Source organism: Lagopus muta, chromosome 18 (genome assembly GCF_023343835.1).
Source record: "Lagopus muta isolate bLagMut1 chromosome 18, bLagMut1 primary, whole genome shotgun sequence".
NCBI classification, from domain to species: Eukaryota; Metazoa; Chordata; class Aves; order Galliformes; family Phasianidae; genus Lagopus; species Lagopus muta.
In genome coordinates this window covers 257,095-269,161 of record NC_064450.1, presented here as the reverse complement: position 1 = coordinate 269,161, position 12,067 = coordinate 257,095, and the positions used below count along the sequence as shown (strand labels likewise).

The window sequence follows — 12,067 nt, the reverse complement described above, 5'->3', positions numbered from 1 at the left end:
GTTTGAGGTAGAAGAGAAAGGAAAAAACACACTTTTGAAAATCTGTTTTAATTATAAAAAAAGAAAAAAAGTTAATAAATGTTGGGTAAATATGTGTTTAAAATTTTAAGGATCAGATAGCAGAGTATCTTTCTTAAGGCCACTGTGGAATCTCTGCAACTGGAGGTGATTATGATCACTTTTCAGAGGTCTTCCACATACACTGCAAATGTGATTAGTTGGTCAAAGAGACCAGTTATCTTCAGAGATTTCTGCTGTCGCTGTTCCATGATTTTGCAGAGCATGGTATGCTACAAATCTTTGTTGTGTCATATGAAGCTGTCTGATCAATCTTGATGTAAGGATGTTCAGAAAACTGCACTGATCGTTGCTATGCTGTGTTTTTCCAGCACACTGGGAGAGGCTTGGGCTCAGCTGAAGAAGAGTCTCGCTGATGAAGCAGAGGTTCATCTCAAATTTTCTTCTAAGGTAAATGGCTTGTTTTCCTTGTTGCAAAAATCTTTGCCCTCTAGTTGATGACTTGCCTTGAGTTTGTACAGATTACTTCTCTAGAGGAAGAAACAAAAATAATACTGTTCGGTTTCTCACCAAGAACCTGCTTTACCTGTCTGCAAGGAAGAGAACCAGGACTATGACTTGTTCATATTGTTAGCCTTTTTGAAAAGGGCAGTGGGAACTTTGTGTTATTCTCAGGTCTTCTATCCAGTAGTGCCCAAGAAGACTTCTTATGCAAATTGTTGCTTGTACAATATGATCTGTTTTTTTCCCACCACATGTGACATACACTTGCATCCTTTTAAATTGTTCACCTCTGTGGGTGATCAAGTTTAATATAGATGCACATATCTAAGTACAACAGCCGTGTTCTGAAAGAACATTATAGCTCTGCAGTAAGTGATTATGCAGAAGTTACTCAGGCAACCAACTGCTGCCCTGGTAACCCACTGCTCTGCTTCAAACTTCTACTTCAAGGTTGTAATTAGTGAAATACTTTTTGCTCCCTATTGGTCTCCCAAATTGATCTCCAATGGGAGGAGGTGCACCCTGAATGACATGTAAATGTAGTCAAGCAGTGAATAGGATTCTTTTATTGTTTTGCTGCTCCTAAATCCTCCACAGAAGCTCCTGCAGCATCCTCTGAACTCAACACTGATCCTTTAACTGCTTTTTCCTAACTCCAGCTTTCTTTCATTAACATGATGTTTCTAAAAATACTGATTATTGCTGTTATGTTCAGAAAAAAAATCTTAAAAGTAGTAATTGCATTTCTTATTGATAAACAAAATCCGTCAGTGCTGGCACAATGCAGGGCACACCAAGAGTAATCAAAACTAAACCTGACAGTGAAGATGCTGTCACGTGAGGAGGGATTGCAAATACATTGGAGATGGTGACTGCTCTTGAGGCATTCAGTAAGTGTGGTGTTATGGCATTAGTGATACATGTAGAGACTGGAATGGCAATTGTAGGTACACGCACACAGGTGCATATATCTATTCTTCATGAAGGCTGTCATGGGATTGAAGCACTTCTCCAGTTGATTATCTTTCATTGAGCTCCAGGAGGTGAGTTCCGCTCTAGAAGAGAAGATGTGCATGTACCATAGTTTAAGTAATGATGGACTGGTCTGGTTATGGTGGTATTTTACCAGCCATTCTGGAAATAGTGCTGACGGAGCAGATAACTGCTGTCACTGAAAAGTCTTCTCTAATGTCCAGCACGCAAAAATGGCGAGAGTTTACTTGCTTGCATTTTGAGCCTCTTGATGCATTTCCCATTGTTTTGGGGATCTCAGAATTTTCCAATCTCATTATTAAGTGCATGTAATAAAAACCTTAACTTTCTGTTGGTCAAGGATGTTTACTGAAATTTCTTCTGTTTGCTTTCTCTGGCTCTGGGGATTTTCTTGAGGGTTTTCACAGCAGTGCTTGATTGGATCAGATGAGTCAGGTTTCTGTCTTTCTTACCAAGGCTGATTGACTCATCTTGGATTGTTTGCTCAGGTTAACTCATTTATTGATGGAGGGATCTGAAGGGCTCTCTGACTATTCAGCTAATTCAAACTCGTTTGCACACAGACATCTCTATCAATTATAATACGTTGCCTCTTCAGTTGCCACTGAAGCCATGCAGAAATTCTCTCTGTGACAGTTCTTATTTTCATTCAGCAGTGGAAATGCTACTGGCACAGATATGCATTCGTACCTCAGGTATTGAGCTTGTACAGGTGAGCTGGACCACAAAGCTGCGAACAGCTCTTTATTAGCTTGTCATCATATCTAGGGGTCATCATATCTAGAGGGTCATAAAAATATTATCTGGAATTTTCCAGTCCAAATTCCCATTGAGAGAAACGTTATCACCCACAGTGGATCAAGTCAGCTACATCTTTGTCTGGCAAAATCTTGAGTACCTTTTAAGGATAGAAATTTCACAACCTCTCTGTTCACTCTGTACCAGTTTTCCACTACCATTCTTATGATATGTTTTAAAATCAATATTCTGTCTGAACCTTCCAAAGATATAATGGCCACAAATTCTCTGTTGTGATATTGCCTGGCCCTACAAAGAAGAATTTGGCTCTTTGACTTCCAAGTAATTGTAGGCAATATTAAATCACCTTGGTGCTACTCTCCAGCTGCCTTATCAACATCAGCTTTATTAACTTCTCTAGTAAGTGCTGTGTGGCCTAGGCTATCTCTGTAGCATCTCTCTGTCAAAAGGCTGTACTGAACTCGAATGAAATGTCTTTCTCCATTAAAATAGTTCTACAGGAAAGCAAAAAATACTTGGTTTTAAGAACTACTTAATTATGCTCCACTGGTCCATGAGAAGTGACTGAGGACCAAACTCAGCTGCATAAGCAGAGCGCGGCACCTGCACTGGAAGGATGATAGAAAAAAAGTATTGGGTTGCTTCTGGGAGGGTGAAATGTCCTTATCCCTTCTGAGTGCATTTCCAAAAAAAATCAAGGCCATGTATATGTATGAGAAAGTTACAGAGCAATGGGATGCAGACTCTATCAGAATTGAGAATTACGGACTGTAAAGTCTGGATTGTAAGAGCTAAGTGCCTGTACTTGTAGTCACAGGTGTGGTCTCAGTGGGTCTTTCCTGAGTCCATTTCACTGTGGTTTTCTTACCATTATTTGAAGGGACTCAGCTAACTGCTGAGACTTGCTTCTCTTTAGGCTCCCTTGCACGTAGCAGAAATAAATAGATAAAATGGGCCGTTAATGGATCCCTTTTCCCAGTACATACAGACATGTAACCTCAGTGTGTTGAGTCACTTCACTGCAGTCAGGGTTAGCGGCTTTTGTTTGTGTTCTTTGGGTGTGTAAATTGCATCAGTTACATCAGAATTGGAGCACTGCATGCTACTGCATGAAGTTTGATCTTACATGCAAGAGAAGAGAGGATTTAACAGAGAAAGAGGAAAGCAAAATGTACGTCTTTCTGCTTCCCTCAGTAAATATTCTCTTAGCAGAGCTGTCCTTTGAGGAGGTGATGTTTGTAGTAGCATCACTCAGAGCTGACTTGGGCAAGAGAAATGTTTTAGTACAATACTGCCTGTGTCTGCAGTGCTTGTAGTGTTTACTCTGTCTTGATCTCTGATCAGCAGAAAAGCCAGGAATTACTGCTGAACTCTTCATTAATACCATTTTCCTTTTTTTTTTTCATCAGCTTCAGAGCGAGGTAGAGAAACCCCTGCTCAACTTCAGAGAGAACTTTAAGAAAGACATGAAGAAGTGTGACCACCATATTGCAGACTTAAGGAAGCAGCTGGCCAGCCGCTATGCAGCTGTTGAAAAGGTGGGAGTGGAGAACAAACTGGAGAGTTTGAGATGCTGCTGTCTGGAACACAAAAACAACTGCCCTGTGAAAAGATTCTATTCTATCACAAGGAGCCACAAAGATTTCTGCTGAGTGCTTTCTGCTACTGGTTATGCTTTACTGGGTTCCAGATGTGGTTTGCTACTTAGCTGAATTTTGGGAAGCTAAGAGCTGTAGCCAGTGCTCCTGTGTTACTGCTGAGCTAGCTTTTTGTTGCATCTGCTCTTTTTCAGTTTGCGATAACTTATTTCTGACATATTTGGTAGAAATATTCTTAGCTCATATGTGTCCAGAAGTCAAATATATTGCCCTCAAAATCTAAGAGACACTGCATTAGAACAGCAAAGGCCAAAAGCTCATCCACTTCAGTATCCTCTTGGACAATAGAAGCAGATGGTCAAAAAAGTTAGCTCAAACTTGACACAGCAGTTTGCAGACACTCTCCCAGTACCGGTTTTCTGTGTCACAGCAAACAGCAGCACCCTAGTTTCAGGTACTGTTTTAACATAAGCATTCAGTAGGTAGCTGAGATCATGATTATAGAGCTGTGCCTATGAAAAGAGGTTTCTAGTGAGTAGCTGTTGGGAAGTAAGCTCAGCTGCCAAGATATTTGGGCTACATTGTGTGGTTCTTTGTCACGGAATCTTCACCCAGCATGCTCTCGGGTATGACGTGGAAAGAAAAACATATCACTCAGTTAACCCAGGAGGTTGTGTGGACTTCCATTTATGATCAGAGTGCATATGAGAAAGTTTGCTCAAGGGCAAAATTGTGGCAGGACAGACAAGATTATTAGACTGCATATATTCAGAGAAAGCACTTTTCTTTAGTCTTCAGTAGGGGTATTGAAAAAGGTGAATCAGAAGACAGTAGAGAGATTGAAAAGAGTGAATCAGAATAAACAGACTTGAGAATAAAGAATGGTAAAGAAAAAAAAAAAAAAAAAAGCTGTGTCTGCAGTTTGCCAGATGAAGCACATTGCTTCTCACCAGATTGCTTTCCTGCAGCTCCCTCTTGTGACTTGCCAAACTAAGCCTACTATCTTTAACACTGAAATGAAAAATTCAGGCAGTGCTTTGAGAGCATCTTAAGTTACTCTCAGGTGTGATGTGGGAAAACTGCAAGGTGATAACAGATCATCCAAATTTAGTTTTTGGCACTCTAACTTGAGAAAGAACAACGTGACCTATTTTGTAACAAGCAGAACAGTTGAGGCAGAACAAGTTTTCCTTATGTATTTAGGCAACTTCAGCAAATGAGAAGACAACTTGCATAGGTATTGGATTACTTGTTCAGACAATTTGCTGATTTACCTGTATAATTTAAGTAATTACACTGATAAATCAGGTCTTAAAACCTTGAAGAAATTTAAGGTGATTTAAGTAATTAGTTGTAAACAGGTCTCAGGTTATTGATTTCTATGTTATGAACTATTGTTGTCTCTGACCTGAATTAGTTTTTCTAAAGCAAGTCTAAAATTTCCTGTTGTTAAAGTTGCTGATAAATGTATATTGAAACTAGAAGGTAGTTGAAAATAAATTCTATAATGTAATTGAAATTCTTCAATTTGTTCTGAAAAAAGCATATGTAAGAGGTATTTGCTTAAGAGATTTGGAAGTAGTTTCAGCTCCTCTTTGTTCCAGAAAGAGTGAAAAAGTTATAGGGAACATTACAGTCTGATGATGCCTTTTGGTACAGTGAGGCAGATAGACAGTGACATGAAAGTCACTGATTTTGCAGTTTCATCAGTGAAAAATTCTGTATGGTGGTAGGACCCTTCCCTGAACACCATATGATGTCCTAGGAACTTGAATGCCAGTTAGAGCCCAGTTTTACGTAAAATCCCTGACTTCTTACTGACACATGCATGAAAAAGTCATTGAGGGCTGAAAGCAGGTGGAAGCTCTTTTCATGTAAACAATATGACCTTTAATTACTCCAAGGCCCGGAAAGCCTTGACAGAGAGACAGAAGGATCTGGAAATGAAAACACAGCAGCTGGAGGTGAAGCTCAGCAACAAGACAGAAGAGGAAATTAAAAAGGCAAGGCGGAAGTCTACTCAGGCAGGTGAGTACCTGCAGTTGTAAGACAGTGGGAGGTAAGTGCAGCACTGGGGAACCAGCTAGGAGATCGTGGTGTGGATAACTGGGATCTAACTGCCCATCCGTCCATCCACGTGTTTCATGTTTTTAAGACTGCAGCAGTGTAATCTAGAAATGAATCATAAAATCATTTGAATCAGAAGGGACCATTAAAGGTCATCTAGTCCATCTCTCCCACAATGAACCTTAGAAGCAGGGAATTCTTTTCAAAGGAAAAAGCAGTCAGGTTTTTCTAATATGACATCAGGAAATGATTGATGATTTTGATAACTGAACTAAAAGGAGAGTGTTTTGTAGAACTGTACTTGTGTTTTGTGAAGTTGTGCTGAGGTAACAGAGATTGTTAAACTTTATAAGTGGGAGTTAAAGAAATTTGTCATAGCCTGAAGTGTCTTTGAAATGGAATTAGTGTCCAGTTTCAGTGTAGTTAGCCTGCTTATGTGCTTTAGTTTCAGACAGAAACGCTTGAGTTGTGCCTTCATGTTGATGGTGCTGAGATAATGAGATGCCTGTCTCCCATCTGACCCCTCTGTTTTTAAGTTCCTTAGGGTTTTCAAAATAGGTTTGTGACTTATTCAGGTTGTACTTAGTTCAGCTGAAAAATCTGCCAGCACAAGACCTATTGCCACTCATGTAGCAGGCTGGTGCTTGCCTAGAAGGCAGCAGATCTATGGTTTAGGCTCTCTCAAATCAGAGATCTAAACACACAGCTCTCCAACCACAAAGAAATGTAAGCAAATTATGGGGTGCTCTGGGGTAAGATTACTCTGCATCGCTCCTGTTGAAGCTGGGTTACTGTGCAACCAGGAAGGCAAGTTTTATGGGTCCAGAGGAAGAACAAGAAAGAAGGAGCCTGATTCCACCTATCAGCTAGGGCATCCAGATGGCAGCAAGGAGTCCGGGGCTTTCCTTGGTGTGATTATGGATCTGCAAATTCACACTTTTTCAGGTATGCTCAAATATTATACCGAAGATCTTTTAGCCCCTGGAGATCTCAGAGGGGCTCACTGCAGGCTTCTTCTCTACACATCACTTATAAGCGATGAAGGTAGCATGACCCACCCCACAGTACGACTTTTTTCTCAATTTCTGGCTGAAACAGTGCTGTTTACAGCTCAAACTAAGTGCAGTCTTAGCTTTTATTCTTTTTCTAAGGGTCATGAGTACTTGCAAGATTAAGGCCCATAGAACTGATTCTATTTACAGAGTTGCTTGGGGTACAGTGTTTGAATTTTCAGCTTTTCTGAAGTTCCTGTCAAAGGTAGTTACAGATCTTTGCTCAGCTGGTGAAGTTTCTTCCTTAAATTGTAGTTCCTTCCTTGGTTACTCACTGAATCAGTTACCCACAATGGTGTGGGTGCTTGCTATGCTGCCTACCTCTTTCTTTGAAAGTAAACTTTTTTTTTTCTTCTGTTAATTAAGCAATTAAAATGATTTCTGTTCAACACATACTGAGGATATAGTAGTGCGTGTTACACTGTAGTGAAGACAAAACTTACTTGATTATATTTGTGCATACTTTTTACAGAGACTCAAATCACTTTCCTGGGATCCATTAGAAACTGTCTTTCTTGAGACCTGTAAAGCTGACCTATGCAGTACTGTTAGTAACATTACTACAAATGCATTTTAACTGTGGTTTCCATAGTTCATCACTTCACAGTCTGTCCTGTGGTAGAGTGGTGCTTTACAGTACTAAAACTCTGAGCTTTCTCAGCCTGTGTGGGTCTTGATGACACTAGTAATAGTCATTTGCAGTTCGTGTATATGGAGAACCATTTGAGGAGGAACAAATGCTTCATTGGTGATAGGAGACTGTTCGGTCAATGTTGTTAGTTTGTCCACCTGAAAATTCACAACCTCTGTTTGCTTTGATCATCAGAAATTGTTTGTATAGTTATTTACTAATTGTTTACTGAACAAACAAGGGATAGCTGAAGGTCAAATAGGAGTAACCAGTAGTTTGGCTTGAGTCCCCCCATCACTGTACCAGACTTTATGCCACTGTTGCAGTGCATGGAAGTGGGAGGACTTGCCTTGTCCTACACATATGGCTATGCAGCAGCCCAGCTGAGGTGCGTGTGATGCATGCAGTGTTACTGATCTAGCTTTGAACTTAGGCAAGCTGCAAGTGGATGTATGACTTGAGATTTTCAGATGCTCCTTAAAACTACACCCTTTCTACAGTGCCATGTTACTAACAAGTAATGTTGCTTTTTCGCTTTCACGTCATGTGCTTTGTGACTTTCATGTTCCTGGCTGTGTAGTCTCTCAGCTTTACTGAGGTAGGTGAAGAATATCCAGTCTGATACCTAGGGAGTCTCCTGGAGCACACACATTGTTCCTGAAAGCTTAGCCTTTAAGTCCTGAAATCTCAGTGCATTTTTTGTTTTTTTGTTTTTAAATAGACTTTGGTTGTCTCCCTAAATATTGAGTCTGTGCAAGATTTTTAGATGGATTTACTTATTTGACACTTGCTTGATCTATATTATCCCATTCACAGTTCTTTATTCTGCCCTGGTTTGTATATAAAAATATTTTTGCACCTAAAAGAACAGTAAGAATTTGAACTCCAGACTAAGTCATTAAACCATTTGTGAAGACATAACTAAGAAAGAGAATTTACTAGCCAGAAAGCAGTAGTATCTGAAAGTGACAGATTTCCTACCCACATTACCCTCTATATCAGAGCAGAGTGCTGCAATGGAGGAAAAATTGCACTAATTGCACCTTATTGTGGTACTGCCCTGGACAAGAAAGGAAGCATGGACTGGAATTATGCATCTTCAGGAAAACAAGTTATAGACTGCGCAAGGTTCAATTTGCTGCAAAAAAAGCTTCACTGGATCTCAGGCACCTAGAGCTTGATGCTCTCCTTTTTTAAGCTCATGTTAGAATGCAGTCTTAGCTACTATTCTACTATAGGATAACTAGGGTTACTGTCCTATAGTTCCATGACTCATTAGTATTAATTTCCAATTTTAATTATTTTGTTTTTTCTGGTACAATTTTCTGTCTATGACCAGCTTTAATTTAACTGTAGTAACTTTCATAGTTCAGTTTATTTTGTAAAATATTACTTAGTGTTCAGATTTTCCTTTTAAAATTTTCTTAATTCCACTTCACTTTAGTTCCTCACCTCCAACACCTGATCTTGTACTAAACATAATTGCATGCACTGCATTGAAATTGTTTTTATTGTGCCAAAAGAGTACCGTGCAGCAACTGTATTCAGCTCTGCCAGGACTGAACTTCAAAACTTTGGGATGCATATTTGAAACAACTTCATTCTAAGCTTCATAATATTGGCCAGAAAGAATTAATGTGCTGCTGTCCTGAACTTTTCAGGAGATGACCTGATGCGTTGTGTGGATCTTTACAATCAAGCCCAGTCCAAGTGGTTTGAGGAAATGGTGACCACCACTCTGGTATGTAGTAACTCTGTGTAGCGTCTTAAGTTTATAACATTACCAGGTTGTAGTAGCTTGAACTAGTTGCAGGAAAAAGCACTGGGAGAATAATCTCCACTGGTATATTGCATTCTTAGTTCTGAGAAAAACTCACATCATTTGGAGAATGCAGAAATAATTTCTTTGCAGAGTTCCTTTGCAGAAGGCTCAAAACCAGTTCAGAACTTCTTAGAGGCCAGAATGCTGGAATTTTCACCAAGAAGGATGAAGTAATAACCAAGGAGCAAAGAAATGAAAATGAAAAGACACACAACACATACACTAAATACACTAAGCATTAATGAATTTTTGTTTCCCATGAGTATTGCCAGCTTAGAAGAGACAGAATTTAATTTCTTATTGCTCTACTTCTCTGAAGATCAGCACAGCTCACAGTGTTCACCCAAAGGGCATTTACCTTCAGGGTTAGTCATCAAAATGGTAAAATGCTCTTCTGGCTTTTACTTTCAGTGTTCCTTGAAATACATATGCTTCAGCACAAGGGCTCCTCTCTCTCATGTCATTCCTTAGAATTCCTTAGACAATAGCCAGTTATTTTCAAAATTGGGAAATAAAAGCATCTTTTGTTAATATTTTTCTCACTGGACAAAAACAAAGCATCAAACTCCTCATAATAAAGAAGCAACCCTCCTATTCCAACCCTCCTGCCTGGGCGGGGTTGCTAGCCAGCAGATCAGACTGCCCAGGATCCTGTCCAACCCAGTCTGAATTCCTCCAGAGATGGAGCACCCACAACCCCTCTGGGCAGCCTGTGCTTGTGCCTTGCCACCCTCTGATAAAAAAAAGTCCTCCTAACATCTAACCTAAATCTCCCCTCTTTCAGTTTAAAACCATTGCCCCTTGTTCTGTCACTATCAGATAGTCTAAAAAGTTGGTCACCTTCTGCTTGTAAGCTCCCTTTGAGTTCTGGAAGGCCACAATGAGGTCTCCCTAGAGCCTTCTCTTCTCCAAGCTGAACAAGCCCAGTTCCCTCAGCCTTTCCTCACACAGAGCTGCTCCAGCCCTCTGCTCATCTCAGTGCCTCCTCTGGACCCACTGCCAGAGCTCCACATCCTTGCTGTGCTGGGGGCCCCAGGCCTGGATGCAGCGCTGCAGATGGGGCCTCACAAGGACAAAGTAGAGGTGGAGAATCATCTCCCTCTGCCTACTGGCCACTTCTCTTTTTATGGTTCCTGGAGAATCTAAAGGTTTGTTCCTTAGCTTTAGAGGGAAGTCGTGGCCTGGAGGCTGCTCAGCAGGTTGGTTGGTGGGGACATGCAAGCTAAGGATCATGTAAAAATATGTCTTGATATACATCATTATAAAACCCAGTAGCAGAATCATAATCCAGGAGACATGCTGCCCTTCCACAGACTTAATTGAGCCTCCTAGAGGGGAGGGAGGCAGAAAAATTCAGAAAGAAATTTAGAAACTACTTTCCTTTAGAAACTACCTTCCTTTATAACTGAAATGTTGCTGGGCTCCTCTCACTGCCAGCTGAGCTAGGTGGAGACTTGTCCCAGCCTGTCATCTGTAACAAATAAAACTGTTCTTTTAGGGGTCTGGTTAGACTAAAAATAGTCAGGCCCTCTGAGTCATACATCCCAACACAGTCACCTGCTTCTCCATCTATTCACTGTAACTTCTGGTGCTAGCAACATAGCATGCAAAGCTTTTTGCCGGAAACAGATTTCCTCTTGCTTACAGTATCCCTAAAGATAATGTCTCCTATCTCTCCCTGAGTGGTCTCAGTTTTGGAAAGAATTCAGCCTTTTTTTCTGTCCTTTGGATCGGGATGAAGTGAATTCTTTTGCTTGCTCTCTCTGCTTCTTTGCAATTTGGAGCAATGTGCAAGCACAGAGTTCAACTCCAAAACATGACCATGGGGTTGTATTGCACCGACAGGCAAACTTTTGTATATTGTCCTTTCTTTGGGCCCTTAAGCTCGGCTTCCAAAACAAGTGTACTTAATTTCTTCCTCTTTAGGAGCTTGAGAGACTAGAAGTTGAAAGGGTGGAGATGATTCGGCAACATCTCTGCCAGTATACACAGCTGCGGCATGAGACAGACATGTTCAACCAAAGTGTAAGTCTGCTCCTTGTTTGTCTTCGGTCTTTGCTGCCGCTGAGTTGAATGGTCCCCATTGTGGTCTGACTAACTTCCTATCAAAAGGAGATGTGAAAACTGCGTGTTGTCAGCTGTTAGCTTTCAGCCTGCAGCCTCATCCTCCAAGACTCTCTGATCCACTTAAATTTCATACCACTGGATCCCAGCTTTTTGTTGGGGTTTTGAATTCGTTTGACCAGCATGAGCTGTTAACAGCTCTCCTACCGCCTCAAAGTCATTTATTCTTGCAAAGAAAGATAGAAAATACACAATTTCACTGTTGGAGAAGGGAGCTTATATATTTATATTTTTTCATTTAAAAAGTTCAAAAAACTGTCTAGTTTTCAAATATTAAAAAGCAGGTGGATTATGCTGACCTGTAATGCACGGTTTTGTTTGATGCAAGATACAGTTTGCAGAGTAGGAGTCTGAAGATGGACTGGCCAGTGCCTGCTGTAGGAAGCTTGTCTTTGCCTGGCAAGGCAAGCCTGGTTCCCACCCTGGCTGTTGTTCACCAGCTCAAGTACATGTAGTTCTTGGTTATCTGCAGATGTCACATGGGCATGCTCATAGCTGT

General features: G+C 40.6%; 1 protein-coding gene across 6 annotated transcripts in view; it reads left to right on the top strand.

Moving 5' to 3' along the window:
• GAS7 (growth arrest specific 7) overlaps positions 1 to 12,067 on the top strand; it is a 106,150-nt gene that overhangs the window by 85,617 nt on the left and 8,466 nt on the right. For 5 of the 6 annotated variants that reach the window (XM_048965530.1, XM_048965529.1, XM_048965533.1 and 2 more), the window contains 5 exons: positions 390 to 468; positions 3,684 to 3,812; positions 5,777 to 5,900; positions 9,284 to 9,363; positions 11,371 to 11,469. In XM_048965530.1, coding sequence (XP_048821487.1) covers positions 390 to 468; positions 3,684 to 3,812; positions 5,777 to 5,900; positions 9,284 to 9,363; positions 11,371 to 11,469 — 511 coding nt within the window. The other variant, XM_048965534.1, reaches the window with a different exon arrangement.